This window comes from Ostrea edulis, chromosome 3, assembly GCF_947568905.1.
Source record: "Ostrea edulis chromosome 3, xbOstEdul1.1, whole genome shotgun sequence".
NCBI lineage: Eukaryota > Metazoa > Mollusca > Bivalvia > Ostreida > Ostreidae > Ostrea > Ostrea edulis.
In genome coordinates this window covers 23,913,517-23,930,117 of record NC_079166.1, presented here as the reverse complement: position 1 = coordinate 23,930,117, position 16,601 = coordinate 23,913,517, and the positions used below count along the sequence as shown (strand labels likewise).

Below are 16,601 nucleotides of genomic sequence, written 5' to 3'. Positions count from 1 at the left end.
AAGGCTAGATTCTAAAACAAATGCTTCGTTATAAATCTGCATTTTAATTGGCTAATGCACTGGGTTTTGAGTCACTTAAGCTATTGTAGATGACTCTCAAAGATTTCGATTGTGATGTCATAGTACGACTGTAAGTATGACGTACCTTTACAGAAATGATAAGATTATAGACCATGCAGAGTAAGTGTTGGGGCAGTAGAGATTTAGGATTAAGGAATATTGACTACATTTAATTTACTAGTTCTGCTCTTGATTATGAATTTGCTGAAATGATCAACCCTAAAAATACCACAAGAATCGTGAGTTAATTGTGACATCATAATGTAAACTTGCAAGCATCGTTCTACACATGATGTCACAGGAGGCTCGTTAGATTGACAATTATGCTCAAATGGATTGACTACCGGGCTCTACTCTTGATGAGAAATGAATCTCAGGCCAAATGTTTTATAGGCCTGCATGGACTCATACTGAGTTCATGGCAAATAAATTCAAACTGATGTATCAAAAAGAATCATACACTTTTATAGTGTAGTTCTAAAAGACTTTTCTAAATTTTAGTTAATTATACCATTGGTGGTTGCTCTTGACTTCTCATGTATTATATTTGTGACAGCTGGGTTAGACATAAGAAAATGTATGTTTTCATGTCTGATCTGTTTTATGTTTTCTTGCACTCATAGAAAAGTCTTACAAAATGGTATGTAAACAATTGAAAAGTGCACACCAATCTTTGTCATGAGCATGCATTGTACGTTACTGTGAGGCAAATAGTGAACATTTAAAACAAATCCACAAGAATTCCATGAATGAAAGCTTGAATGCACCATTCTTTAGCATTTATAACACTCTCTGCATGTATTAGGTGAGAACAAGAGGACGGTTACCTCGCCTGGTAAGTGTGGAACCCTGGGAAGTTTTGTGTTACCTAGGTGATGGAGTCTCACTTTGATGTTGTTGCATGATGTCACTTCCTTAATAGAATTAGAAATTAATGGAATCTAGTATACAATTCAATATGCCAATGCACAACTCCAACATCCCTGTTTTATGTGAGCAATGTTGTCTCTAATGAACATTTTACCCTACAGTGGTCAAACTTCCTGGTGAATCATACTATATTATCTACAGTTTATTTAGTTTTGAAGGTGAGGCATGGAAAGAAACTTTCATAGAATTTACCAGGTTCAAGCAAATAATTTATTTTCAAAGTTTCAAAGGGGTTGCCTCGACTGCAAAGTCATAAACAAAGGTTAGCATCCTCTTAATCAAATCAAGCAACATTGTACATACAGCAAAACATGAGACTTAGATATTAAAAGAGAGATCATGTAAGTTTTATAATCCAACAACCTCAGGACTTCAGCTGGTGTAAGTTTTATAATCCAACAACCTCAGGACTTCAGCTGGTATGAAGTTTATAATCCAACAACCTCAGGACTTCAGCTGGTGTAAGTTTTATAATCCAACAACCTCAGGACTTCAGCTGGTGTAAGTTTTATAATCCAACAACCTCAGGACTTCAGCTGGTATGAAGTTTATAATCCAACAACCCCAGGACTTCAGCTGGTGTAAGTTTTATAATCCAACAACCTCAGGACTTCAACTTGTATAAGTTTTATAATCCAACAACCTCAGGACTTCAGTTGGTGTGAGTTTTATAATCCAACAACCTCAGGACTTCAGCTGGTGTAAGTTTTATGATCCAAGAACCTCAGAACTTCAGCTTGTGTAAGTTTTATAATCCAACAACCTCAGGACTTCAACTGGTGTGAGTTTTATAATCCAACAACCTCAGGACTTCAGCTGGTGTAAGTTTTATAATCCAACAACCTCAGGACTTCAGCTTGTGTATAAGTTTTATAATCCAAGAACCTCAGGACTTCAGCTAGTGTAAGTTTTATAATCCAAGAATCACATGACTTCAGCTGGTGTACGTTTTATGATCCAAGAACCTCAGGACTTCAGCTTGTGTATAAGTTTTATGATCCAAGAACCTCAGGACTTCAGCTTGTGTAAGTTTTGTAATCTTGCAACCTCAGGACTTAACTTCAGCTTACAAGTGTAAGTTTTAATTGTGACCTTACAACCTCAGAACTTAAATTCAGTTTGTGTAAGTTTTGTGACCTTACAATTACATCAGGACTTTTAAAAATTCAGTTGGTGTAAGTTTTGTGACCTTACAACCTCAGAACTTAACTTCAGCCATCATCGCAAACCACGTCTATTGTCTCCATTTACACTACATCAAATGAGGTAAGGCAGGTACTACTGGACTCGCATAACCATGGCTATATAGCAACGATGAACTTCAGCATGTGAAAGTTTTGTTACCTAGCTTACATAACTTCAGCTTGTGTAAATTTTGTAATCCTAGAACCTCCAGAATGTTTCTGCTTCTGTTATAATTAGCATACTGTGTGTGTATGTGACATTCGAATTCTCCCTTTCTTTTTGATGTTGTTTTATCTGGTCCTCCTAGCTTGGTACTCAGTTCTGTACTGACTTGTAATGAGCTGTTTGTGATTATCTTAACTTCACAGTATCCTGAATGTTTGATGTTGTGTAGTAGACTAGTCAAACAACTAAAACTATAGGACCAGTTTATACCCTGCTTAATGTGTTCCCAGCTATGTGTACCCTGCTTTGTATCAAGTAGATATCGATCATGAACGACTTTGTAAATTATGATCAGGGTCTTTTTCATTTTATTTCAATATTTTTTTTGCTCAATTTTCATGTGGAGTTTCATAAAGATACGATTCAGAATAGTTGTCCAGGGTTTTAAAATTGATATCATTACATTAATACAAGAAAAAAAGCAAGAATACCTCAATAAAGTTATAGCTGTAATTCATAATCATAGACTAATAAGATTGTAATGTACAGGTGTGGTTGCTTGCCTTAATGGTTATAGCTAATGGTCAGCTTGGTCAGCTAGGAGAGCAGAGATTTTATTGCAGCTGCTGTGAATTAGATTGATACTCAATGTCTGCTGCTGCTGTTGATTAATTGAGCTGGTGTGTGTGAGAACATGATACCAGAGAATCAGGATAATGCAGAAGGTGTAAAATCATCTGAGCCTATAATTAAGCTGCTGTCTATCACAGTCACATGACATACATTGTAATGTCAGGTCCCGCCCATTTTTTTCTACGGTTTTTTTTTTTTTGCTTGTAATAAGGTTAGCTGGATTACCGGATATTTACATTTACGATGTTTTTTTCCCCTTTGATGTCTTTACATGATTTTAATGATCCAATATAATACGAACGAGCTGCAGATGTAAACATTTATAAGCATGTATGAATCTAGATGAACTTAGTACATCTATTTCATTAAAACCTGAGAATTCTGACAAAATTGAAAGTCGTATTTATATATATAAATTAATATACAAAATAAAGTTTACAAAAATGATATTAATTTATTAGATGGGCAAGTAAATGATGTCCATAGTGATTTTTTAGCATCAAAGTTTATTTCCTCTCAACAGTATTATAAATCCAGTTTAATCCCTGAGGAAAAGTTCTGGTATCAAGCATGTCTAGTTTAAAAATATCAATGTATGATCGTGATTTTCAGAGCACATTATCTATCATAACCACCAAAAAAATTATACAAAATACATGCACATGCAATTACAAAATTAATGCTGTTTATGTCTATCGATCAGCATCAATAATCTGCGTAATTAAATGCTTTCAAACTCACAATGTTTTCTTACCACCACAAATATAAGGTACTCTTAAAAGTAGTCATGATGTTGTTAAATTTGATAGAATCAATTGTTTCACCACAGCTAGGTGATAATTATATTTAATTAGTTAATAATTGAATGTTGATGAACAGTAGTCTTGTTGTTCAGATCTAATGGATTGTTTTATTACAAATGAAAATAGTATTGTTACCTAGGGATGGACTCTTTTATAACATACAGAATTTGTGTTGTTGTATAATTAAGAAATGATTTTTGATTTTTGAAATACACGAGGGCATGAACTGTGACACTGCACGTCGGTGATACGTACGTCATGAAACGCGTTTGAGTGCTTCACAAAAAATTTACGGTGTGAAGTGTCGCAGTTCATACCCTCATGTACTTCAAAATTGAAATTTATTTTTTATAATTACATTCTATTATTTCTGTTTGAATTCCCAGTCATTGAAATAGGCATGCTATATTGATTTTGTTAAGATTTATACATGCATTGTTCACAACTGCAGTACATTCGTGAAGAAATGGGTATCAATACAATTAGTAAAGATAACAAAAACATTAAAAATGTAAATATATGCGGGGATAAAATGTATTTTCAGACAGTACAAAAGGAATGGGTCAGCCCATTACAAAAACTGGAAATGGAGAAAATGAGGCATAATCCCGAAGCCAATCTCAAACGGACAGACACCATAGTCACCAACCCTTTCCTGTCTGCACCCTACTCAGACACACTGTTCAAGGACAAAATACGCAATATGTGAGTAACGTTGTAAAAATATGTCAATCATGTTCATTCATTCATACTCTGTACTGCTTTATATATATATGTGTCAAAATATTAGAGCAATATTAATTATCGTTAAAATATTACAGTCAATCAAAGATGACAACCAACTCGTGATTGGTAATCGTGACCTTTTTCTTTACAAGTATGCAAGAAAAATTACGTCACATTTTTTCATTATGATATTTTTTGAAAAACATTGTTGGATAAGATATGGGTCATTTTTGCTAGGAATGGCTCAATTTTAATTGCATATCTATGCAAATAGAATCTTTGCAAATCAAAAGAGTTATACAGTAATTATTGATGTGCACAAATGAATAAAATTCTAAAATGAACACGTCTAGTAAATAACTCCTTCATACATAATATTTTTAAAAATTGAAATCATATTTTTTTTTTCTGTCCAGTCCCATTTTCAGAACCCATGGGTTTTATAAACATATGTTACACTTCGTTCAGCCCAGTTTAATGTAGTGTAATGGAGAGAAAACTTGTGGGTTCTGGTGATGATCCATACATAAATTGAAAACCTATGAAGATGACATTTAAGGAATGAATTTAGACACAACTGTAAGAAATTATCTTGATATAGTGAATCATTCAAGAAAGTTTGAAGAGCTTTAGGTTTGTGAGTTTTTTTGTATAATAATACGCTATACATGTAGTTCTAGAGTGGTTATATACTACCACTGTATACGTAGTTGTCTGTTACAGAGAAGATGCTAAGCAGGTTTTCCCCGCAGCGTGTTTCCAGGCCAACGGGAGAATTGTACCTCCACAGCTTAGAGAGGCACATGCTCAGTTAGGGATCTTCATGAAGGATGGGGACTTTATGTCACTATGGCAACGGTAGGTAGTCTATCTGTCAATACAGCTGATGAAGTCACAGTACAAGATTCGTATGATCTTGCTGTATTGAGATAATTGCTCCCCTTTACATTAAGGACATGTCGGATCGGATGATGATCATATGATGGCTGCAAATTCATTATAAACTTGAAACCAGATGTAGTGTAGTTAAGGTTTAATTCCCAAGTAAAATCACAATCTGTAAAAAGAAAGAAAGGATGTCACGATGTAAAAAAAAAATTAATCATTTAACAAGAATTTGACCAATAGATTTTACACATAACACTTGGTAGCGATAGTTAATTATTAACCACAAAATATGATGACATTTTCCCTGCGATATGTAGACCTTTTAGGTTTGTATGTTGTATCGCGGGGAAATTGTCATCATATTTTGATGTAATTTACATGTGTACTATCGCAACCAAGTGTTATGTGTAAAATCTGTTGGTCAAATTTATGTCAAATGATAATTTTTCTTTGATATCATACGTCTCCATTTTTTAGAATTATACATCACATTTAATATAGTATGCGCCATAGTAATTTTGATATTATATACATTGTATATGTATATTGTGATCTTGAAATCGCTGCTACATGCAACTCCCCCAACCAGGTTCCATTTAATATGTATCAATTAGTCAAAATCTTTCGTATAAACTTATAAGTCAAAACTTTAGTGAGGAGTTTGGAAATAAAAATGCACTTGTATAATCTCTCAGCTAAACTAATAATAGCTATGGAGAATCCCATCATGAAACAGGCAGCACAGTGTAACTGTTAGTGACAAAATTCTTCTGAGTTGTACCAAATAGTTAAAGAAATCTTAATCTCTCGGAAAATACCTGAGGGGATGAACTGCAACTCTTCATGCTGGCAAATTTTTCGTAAAGCGCGCAGTTATGCGTTCATGAAGCATGCTGGCATCACAGTTCATGCCCTTATTATGTATTTCAAAAATGAAATTTATTTCATAAATGATTGTTAAGAAATGTGTAACAATGGAGATTCTTTGTAAATGTGTATCAAGGAAGATAACTTGTATAACGTCTCCAGGTATATGGATTTTGTTGACAGATATGACAAGGAAGGTCTGGGAGCCATAAGAACAAGTCTGTTCCTTAAGAGAGCGGGCATCGAAACTCGACCGAAAACCTTCACACACCGCAGCAAAACCACGGTGGACCTCAAGGTCAGACCTAAATCAGAGGTCATTGTCACAAGTGAAAAACAAGGCAAAGAAATCAAGCATGAGGAGATGACTCACACAGCACGCAACGAGGAGAAAGACAGAACAGGAGCGATAACGGAGGGGGGAGAACACGCAGAAAAAACAAAACCCGCGGAGGCTGACGGCGGGAAGGAGGCGGCAGAGGTCAAAGTGGGAGTCGCTCGCAAAAAGAAGGTCCAGCCTAAACTAGAGAACATCATAGACTGTCTGCATTACAGGGTGAGTCAAAAGTGTGTACTGTAGGTTGAGTGTGTGTGAGGAGTCCGTTCTATAGTATGTGTGTGTATTATGAATCCGTTCTGTAAGTTTTGTGTGACATTCTCTTCTAATACTGGGTACTTGGCAAAGGAAGAAAACAATTAATATTTTAACAGCATTTCATCCACGGCTTGTGAGGTCTCTATCATTTCAATTTTTGGAGATTTTGAAGAAAGTTTCTCTGAACGGGGTTGGTAGGAAACAATCTTCAAGAAAAAGAATGTTTGATATTCTACAGAATGAGCATTGGGATACAAGAAGTAGGCATGAAAGACTTCTTTTTTGTTTTCTGTGTGTTTTTTCTACAAAGTTTTTCTCTTTCTTTTGACATCTAGACTGTGTGTGCCTGTTTAGCGGAATTGATCCCGGTCCAACTTTGAAATAATTAGAAATCCTGAAAATGCATTCCTGAAACTCCTATACTTGTCATGTATTTAAGAATCTTTAGAATTAGACAGGCTAAAGGCAGAACTTTGTAATATTAACAACTGACAGAGTGCAGCGTCTCATGTGATGCATTTCAAATGTGTCATATGATATTCTCCCCTGGGGCCCGGTACAAGGGGGTCATAATCTCTAGTGTGGCCTAATATGCATTTTTACTCCCAGGCTGTGGAAAGCATTTATGGATGAACAATTCTCAAATGAGACGTATATAACTACCAACAAACAAAAACAAACTACATGTTTTGTTTATGATGTGTGTTAAGCTAATTTCTTAAAAAACAAATTTTTTTAGTATCTTATATAGTGACTCCAATTAGTATTGGTACCTATATATATGGAGGCATGTAGAGTAATTCTTGACTTGAGCCTTGTGAAAAGCTGATGACAGGGGAAATAACTTCTGTTTTCAGTATATACACATGTACATGTAGCACTATTTGTCAATGACAAAAAATATATTAAGACTCCATTGCAATCTTTCTAACATCTGAATGAAGAAAAGTATTCTTGTATGTGTTTGGTTTTCATTTTGCTTAATGTCCTGAAATTTTAATAATTCTGGGTATATATAATAAAGACATGATGTAAACTGTTGTTGAATGTATTTTGCATAATACAAAATGTAATTTTTGAAATGGATGAAAAATCTATTTTCAAAGCCTATTATGATAATTTTCCTACAATTTGTAAGCATATATAAATAAAATGAAACTTGATACTAGTTAAATGACTTGAAGAAAGATATTTAAATTCTTTTACTCTTTTGACTTGGGGAAAATTTAAATGGTAGTACAAGTTTTAAAACCTATATGATTTCTCTAGAAGAAATTAGGACATTGCAACATTCCTGAGAAATAGTGTCAATCCATATTGCTCTAGACTAGTTGTTATTTTAAAAAAATCAATTTATCTGCTAGTGACATCAAAGAGGGGTTTTCCCTATAATCATAGCAACAGGTGTAAATATAAAGTCAGCTGTCAAATTAAGATCGAGACTCAGGTAAAGGAAATTAGGCACCATCGAGTCAAATGTTCCGGGCCATTTAAAACCCGCTGTGTGGCCTTTAAAAGTGAAGAGTGTTTTCAGAAGATATGACATTAAATGCCAGGTTATGGAATTTTGAATCGATCTCAAGCGAGAAATCAATGTTTGGTTAGGCATAGTAACTCGGTGTTTGTGTGTTGGGGTAGGAGTGGATGTGTCGTGTTGGTATTATCATTATCAAGGCCAGAGCTATACTATTCTGTGATAAATCATGATGATCACATGAACCATTTCATGGATGTATGTTCTAAGAATGTGTAGTTGGCTGGAATACACCTTTGGAATTGAAATATCTGGAGATTTGTGTTATCATACACTATATAGGTGGGATCGTGACAGATTTCAATAGATTTATTAGGATTACGTTTATCAAAGTTTGATAATCTGTACGTGCTACATCAAAGATTTCAACCAAATTGCCAAGATGATGGAGATTGTGGGATTTTCTAAAGCCATGCATCAGCGCACGCATACGACCAGCACAGATTTTCGCTGTCACACTTCAATGGATTTACGGGAAGACAGGGGGCGGCCCCGGTCTGCCCACGTCCGGAGTAAGACCTCCCTGTCCATCACGCGGTCAGTCACTGACCACTATGAGGTACATATAAGAGGAGTTTTCAGGAACATTAAATTGAATCTGGATGTCCCGGTAGCACTGAATCAAAGGTTTCTTGTTGGATTATGTTAGTTAACAGGAACTGGTGATTTTGTATGTAATAATGATTAGTAGGTGTATATGTCATACCACCCCTTGAAAAACGCACACAAAATTTCTGATTCCTGTGGTTGGTTGAAGTTATTTGTAATGTATTTCATCTCATGAATAGAGTTTGCCAGTCCGATGAGTTTTTTGCATCAGAAAGATAATTCTACAAATTAATTATAGATACTTGCAATTAAAAACCTATAGTCCTTTTCATTGGATTTTAAAATGGAATCTCATGCAGGGAATCTCAGGGTGTTTAGTTTTACAGCAAAAATTATACGTGTACTTTTTAGCAATCAATTCTTACATCAATAGTTTTATGCTGAGATAAACAACTGGGGGGCAGTATTTAGTGACTGTCCCTGTCTGACCATTTATTGAATATTGATATTGACCGTGCATCTACAGGAATGTGTTAGATACTGCAAGCACAGCATTTAAATCGCACACAAGTATGGACTCCATTCCTTTCAAAATTAACTCATTTTTTGGGGTATTTTCTCCCCATTCTATTTTATATTTTCTCTGTTTGAATTGCTTTGAGCAATTACGTTGGTTTTGGTCTTTCTGTCTTTGTCGAAAACTTTAATTAACTTTACTCAAAAGTCTTGAACTATGCAAGACAGAGGGTTATGCTTAGTAAAGTGAAAGGTCAAGGTACTATTGCTAATTGCTACTTAAGGTCAAGGTCATTGCTCAACTAAAGGTTAAAGTGGATGGGGTATTGTGTTGTCAAATACATTTTGTTTCTCATTGCATAAAACATATAAGCGAGGTTAAACTGGATGCCACGGAGAAAAGTCAACTTGTGCATGCACACGTGTACGCTTTCACCGGAGCCAATTGGAACATTACTCAACCTTTTCTGTCGAGTTGAGAAAGAATTCGAATTTACGGTAAAGGCAGAGCGATGTTCCAATTGCACTGCAGGAGCTTGATGTTGCAACCTCTATTTATAAATAGGACCTAACAGGGTAGTATACCATATATAATTATGAATGAATTGAGTGAATTAAGTTATATTCTTGGTATATCGTACTGTATAATTATGGAGGAATTGGTATAAACTCCTCCTGGTATAAACTCCTCCTGGGTTTAGACTCCTCCTGGTTATAAACTCCTCCTGGTATAGATTTACCCTGGTATAAACTCCTCCTATGTATAAACTCCTCCTGGGTATAAACTCCCCCTGGGTATAAATTCCCCCTGGGTATAAACTCCTCTTGGGTTTAGACTCCTCCTGGTTATAAACGCCTCCTGGGTATAAACTCTCCTTGGGTATAAACTCCCCTGGTATAGATTTCCCCTGGGTATAAAATCCTCCTGGGTATAAACTTCTCCTGGGTATAAACTCTCCTTGGGTATAAACTCCCCTGGTATAGATTTTCCCATGGTATAAAATCCTCCTGGGTTTAGACTCCTCCTGGTTATAAACTCCTCCTGGGTATAAACTCCCCTTGGGTAAAAACTCTTCCTGGGTATAAACTCCTCCTGGGTATAAACTCCTCCTGGTTATAAACTCCCCTTGGGTATAAACTCCTCCTGGGTACATTGTATAAGGACTCTCCTGATGCACTGAATGTTTTGGGCAGATTATGGTTAAGGTTAACTTGTAGTCACTTTTCCCTGTGATGGGATTCTAACGTATCTTGGAATCATATGATGTGTTTTGTACATTTCTTGACCTATAGCTCAGGATTTATTTTTCTTTTATGTTGTTTTTTTTTTTCAGTTTGAAGAGTCTTACAATGCCATGGCAACAGCTTTTGACCTCTTTGATTACCTTAGCGATGGTTACATTTCACGGGTTGACTTCCGCCGAGTTCTCCAGGAGTTTGGTCTGAATGTATCGGTCACTGATCTAGACAACTTCTTGGCACGGTGAGTGAAACAAACATTCTCAGAATATCTATAAGCCCTTACCAAAATGCAAAGTTTGCTGCAAATGTGCCGCATAATGTGTACCAAAAGTGTGCAGCAAGTGTGTGATGCAACTTTACCGCAAACTTTGTGCCAGAGGAAATTTTGCATAAAAAAGTATGCTTGCAGCAAATGCGCTGCAACTACTTGTAGCAAATACTCTGAAAATTTGCAGCATCTGTGTGCAACTAGTGCACCATGTGACTGATATACCTTAAACATAGATGCCCCCTAAAGGAAATTGGAACCAGGATTCTTTGAATTATACTTGTTATATGTCTTTATATCATTTTCATATTGATGTCATGTTTCTACAGAAATGGGGTTCGAACAATTCGAGGTCAGGTGAACTACAAAGAATTTCTGAACAAATTCCAGAGTAAATCAGAAAACAGCGTCACAAACAAATTGGTAACCAGTCCACAGTAAGTTTAGAGAACCAGGCAATAATGTTAAATTAGTGAATTTAGTCAGAGATGTCATAACAGAAGCATTCAGTATTGTTATAGAACCAGTCAAAATGAACCAGTCAAAAGTGCAATTCCTGTTTTTTGCAGGTTCCAGGATAAGTTCCCATCATGGCCTCTTCCACAACACACTTTGACCTCAGAGGAACTTGACATCCGATTGGTTGATTTACTCCATGGGGATTTTCTCAAACTTATAGGATATTTCAGGTGAGGAGAAGAAGGATTTCTTCTAACTTACAAACTACTTCAGTCAAAATGAATGTGTTAATTTGCTGTAGAATCTAAAATAGATTTAGAATCTATGTAATCTCATCAACATAGCTCCTTTCTTTCAGGTCCTGTGTAATCTCATCGACATAGTTCCTTTCTTTCATTGGTCCTGTGTAATCTCATCAACATAGCTCCTTTCTTTCATTGGTCCTGTGTAATCTCATCAACATAGCTTCTTTCTTTCATTGGTCCTGTGTAATCTCATCAACATAGCTTCTTTCTTTCATTGGTCCTGTGTAATCTCATCAACATAGCTTCTTTCTTTCATTGGTCCTGTGTAATCTCATCAACATAGCTTCTTTCTTTCATTGGTCCTGTGTAATCTCATCAACATAGCTTCTTTCTTTCAGGTCCTGTGATAAGTACGGTCTTGGTGTAATCACGCCTCATGAATTCCGTAGTGGCATCGAGAAACGTCTTGGATACCCAATGTCTGATAAACAGTGGGAACAACTGAAGTCTGATGTGGGCCAGGACAGCGATGGCCTGATTCCTTACAACAGATTTCTACAGATGTTTGATGTTTCGTAAGTCTCCCTATGCCTTATCATTTCCCCTATAAAGGTCTTGGTGATCTTGTCTTCATATTGTTTGATAATACAATGGTACATGTAGATTGTAGGCCTGGGTCGTGGAACAGTAAATATTTGATAATACAATGCTAGCTGTTGATTGTAGGCCCGGGTCATAGAACAGTAAATATTTAATACAATGCTAGCTGTTGATTGTAGGCCCGGATCGTGGAACAGTAAATATTTAATAATACAATGCTAGCTGTTGATTGTAGGCCCGGGTTGTGGGACAGTAAATATTTAATACAATGCTAGCTGTTGATTGTAGGCCCGGGTCGTGGAACAGTAAATATTTAATACAATGCTAGCTGTTGATTGTAGGCCCGGGTCGTGGAACAGTAAATATTTAATACAATGCTAGCTGTTGATTGTAGGCCCGGGTCGTGGAACAGGAAACAAGAGGGAGGACTGGATGTTTCCCAGGTGATACCGTCCACTATGGTCCACTCTTCCGCGGTTGACCGACTGCGAGAGAAAGCAAAGACGTTTATGCATCCCCAGGCGGAAATGGAAGATCTGCAACCCCAGGACAACGTCAGAACCATAGCAGATGTAAGACAGTGTTCCGCAGGGTGAAATTAAACTGACATGTACACCACTTAGATCAGTTGTAAAAATTACAGCTTTAGTGATTTCTGATTCTAGAGATTGGGCCAATGCTCTTCTATTTATGGCATCTCATTTTAGTCTTTAAAACTTAATTAGATAATCAAAACAATTTGATTATACAATAGTTTGTTCTTCGTATTTTACACATCTTAGGCTGTTGACATTCATTCATATACACCATGATATGTTTACAATAGATATTTGGATTTCAGCATTCTTCAGAAAAGGTATACAATTGAAAAACTGCACGTTTGATTGAGAATTCACTCATTTTCTAAAATTTTCTCTGGCGTACTTCCCCAAAATATTTCTACTTATACACTGTGTGTTACAATATCAGCACATTCAATATTAATATATACGTTTATATTCATGTAAAGGATCACAGTTTGACATGGCACAAAATTCAGTACATATATGTAATATCGCTTAATTTCATGGGGTGAAGTTTTCCTAGCCAATATATATGCCTGAAAACCACTGCTTCATCTGAAAACTAGGTGCAATAATGTAACCCTCTCTGATTTTTTTTTTTTTTTTTTTTTTTTAGGGAGATCCCGAAAACGTCAGAATAAAAAAAAAATTGGATAGGGCTACATTATTGCAGCTAGCTGAAAACCTTAAATCAACAAAACAAATGAATCATTGTTTAGAGAAACAATTTGCGTGTCTTTACTTCTGGTACAGGGTCTGTGTATATTTTAGTGAGTTCTTGGAGAATTCAAATTCATGGTGTGTTTTAAATTTGAAACATGACTGATTTACATAAACAGCTGCATTGATTATTGATTGGTCAGTACACCATCACACACATTAATATAGTACATGTACACATATATATTATAATACCTGTTACATTTGTATCGATTTCAAATATTTAGAATTCATTCACCACCATTGCATTTTTTAAAAATTTTATTGTAGATTATGATGTGGACATGTTTGTAAACTACCTGCATGGGTGCATGAATTTTTGAACTTTTGAATCAAGGTCTTTGTGCAAGGGCTTTTTATGTAAACTAGGGTGAATTTCATAACTTGAGTACCAAATAATTTATGTGAGCACTGTTTTTGTGTGAATAAAAAGATAATAGTAAGAAATCCCTATTATGCATATTTTAGTCATTATATCGGCAGCAATTTTTATTTTCATCCTAGGGGTCAATGAGGGTTGAAAAACAACAGCTTTATACAAACACCTGGTAGAGTCCAAGAACTCATTCCATATTTTACACAGTTGCCAAATTATCTTTTGGAATATGATTGGTGGTGTCCTGTTGATTTCAGAATTTTTTCATCCTGGGGATCAATTAAGGGACAGAAAGATATATGTATATTTACGTAAATTATAAGGTAACTATAGTGACTTCTTTGCTAGATACTCAGGCACAAAGAAGAGTACATTTAGAGGCAAAGATGTGGGCAGTTCTGTCTTAAGAGAAGTCTTAAGACAGTGTTAAGTTTTACCTTGTTCTTGTAGTTGCTATTAAGTTTTAAGTTATTGTTTTAGGTGATGAAGAGTCTATGTGAAATTTGATGATGTTTTCTGTTGTTGTATATGTGATGAAGATATTGTTAAATTCTATGCCGTTTTCCATTGTGGAAGGTGATGAAGAGTCTTATGTTAAGTTTTACGCTGTTTTCCGTTGTTGTGGGTGAAGAGTTCAGTTTTACACTGTTTTCTGTTGTTGTGGGTGAAGAGTTCAGTTTTACACTGTTTTCCGTTGTTGTGGATGAAGAGTTAAGTTTTACGCTGTTTTCCGTTGTTGTGGGTGAAGAGTTCAGTTTTACGCTGTTTTCTGTTGTGGTGGGTGAAGAGTAAGAGTTATGCTATACTTTACGCTGTTTTCTGTTGTTATTGTAGGTGATGAAGATTTTGGAGGAGCTATTCCGTAACAGATTCCATACGTTTGACAAGGTAGGAGTTATACATCAATTTTGAAACTCACAATATAAACAAGAAATCGGCAGGGTCAGGGTTTTTGTCTGATTAGTCCTTAGATATGTATAACAAATGTCTGCCCTGAAATGAACCTTATTGAAGCAAGAACATCATAGTGTGTTTTGTAATGTGTATGTTTTGTCATCAATGGTAGTGTGTTTTGTAATACAGACCCTGAAACGTGCTACTACACCAGTTGCACGGTACGGTTCGGTACGCTTTATGAACGGTACGGTTCGTTTTCTGAACGGTACGGTTTGTTTCTTGAACGGTACGGTTCGTTTCTTGCACGGTACGGTACGCTTCTTGAACGGTACGGTTCGCTTCTTGCACGGTACGGTTTGCTAAAAATAGCTGCATGCTTTGTGAATGGTTTGCACGTTTTATTAATGAGGTGGGCGTGGCCTGAACGCTTTGACTTCGTATAAATTGTACGTTTCGATAGTTTGTTTTCACTCGATCGGTCTTATTCGGCTCTTTGATTATCGGCTGCAGGATTTGTGGTTGTGTTAGAATGTGCACATGGGGAAATGAGACGTTATTTTTGATTGCTTCGATGGAATAATTCCATATTGATAACATACATAAAAGTTATGAATAAAAGTTTTTAGAATTTGCTTAAGTCTAAGCCTTAATGGTTGTTATTACGTTTCAATTTGTTTTTCATTTCTCATCAGACATTTATTAATTTACGATTTTATAAAAAGTTGTTACATGAACTGCTCCCCGACATGGGCGTGCGTAAGTGTAAAAACAAAGCGTATTAAGTTTCCGGATATAAATTACAGTTTGAAATCGTACTTCGTTTTAAGCATCTCGGTGATTTTCACAGTTGATAACCCAGCTTCGTGATGTTTGAGGATAATGCTTCGAATAGCCAGCGATAGTCTACGACCTCCTTTCCCATCGGGCGCCATTGTGAAAATAATATACTGTGGCTGAAAAAGTGGGTCACGTGACATAAATTGCACGCTTTCTGCACGGTACGGTACGCTTTCGGGCTTTTGGGGGTGGGGTTTGCATAATATTATCCTGCACGCTTTCTGCACGGTACGGTACGCTTTTTGAACGATACGGTTCGTTTCTTGAACGAGACGGTACGTTTCTTGAACGGTACGGTTCGTTTTTTGCACGGTACGGTACGTTTCTTGAACGGTACGGTTCGTTTCTTGCACGGAACGGTTCGGTTCGTTTTTAAGGTGTAGTAGCACGTTTCAGGGTCTGTATGTATGTTTTTGTCATCATATCTAGTGTGCTTTGTAATGTGTATGTTTTGTCATCAATTCTAGTGTGCTTTGTAATGTGTACATTATGTATGTTTTGTCATCAATAGTTGTGTGCTTTGTAATGTGCATGTTTTGTCATCAATAGTTGTGTGTTTTGTAATGTGCATGTTTTGTCATCAATAGTTGTGTGTTTTGTAATGTGTATGTTTTGTCATCAATTGTGGTGTGTTTTGTAATATGTATGTTTTTGTCATCAATTCCAGTGTGCTTTGTAATGTGTATGTTTTGTCATCAATTCTAGTGTGCTTTGTAATGTGTATGTTTTGTCATCAATTCTAGTGTGTTTTGTAATGTGCATGTTTTGTCATCAATAGTTGTGTGTTTTGTAATGATTATGTTTTGCCATTATTTCCAGCACTTTCAGGACATGGATCGTCGTAAGACGGGGAGAATGAGCAAATGGCAGTTTGGGGCTCTGTTGAGATTGTGAGTTTGTTTTCTGTACACTTGACAATTAGACTTTAGCAGTTTTTGTTAGG

General features: G+C 36.0%; 1 protein-coding gene across 9 annotated transcripts in view; it reads left to right on the top strand.

Annotated features, from left to right (window-relative positions):
* The window catches only part of LOC125674960 (EF-hand calcium-binding domain-containing protein 6-like), a 40,123-nt gene that overhangs the window by 14,186 nt on the left and 9,336 nt on the right, over positions 1 to 16,601 (top strand). For 5 of the 9 annotated variants that reach the window (XM_048912364.2, XM_048912362.2, XM_048912360.2 and 2 more), the window contains 11 exons: positions 4,321 to 4,481; positions 5,226 to 5,360; positions 6,441 to 6,813; positions 10,786 to 10,934; positions 11,291 to 11,398; positions 11,531 to 11,650; positions 12,064 to 12,240; positions 12,660 to 12,837; positions 13,107 to 13,121; positions 14,759 to 14,812; positions 16,478 to 16,548. In XM_048912364.2, the coding sequence (XP_048768321.2) occupies positions 4,321 to 4,481; positions 5,226 to 5,360; positions 6,441 to 6,813; positions 10,786 to 10,934; positions 11,291 to 11,398; positions 11,531 to 11,650; positions 12,064 to 12,240; positions 12,660 to 12,837; positions 13,107 to 13,121; positions 14,759 to 14,812; positions 16,478 to 16,548 (1,541 nt within the window). The remainder of the gene's footprint in view (positions 1 to 4,320; positions 4,482 to 5,225; positions 5,361 to 6,440; positions 6,814 to 10,785; positions 10,935 to 11,290; positions 11,399 to 11,530; positions 11,651 to 12,063; positions 12,241 to 12,659; positions 12,838 to 13,106; positions 13,122 to 14,758; positions 14,813 to 16,477; positions 16,549 to 16,601) is intronic. The other 4 variants (XM_056157621.1, XM_056157622.1, XM_056157620.1 and 1 more) reach the window with 1 other exon arrangement.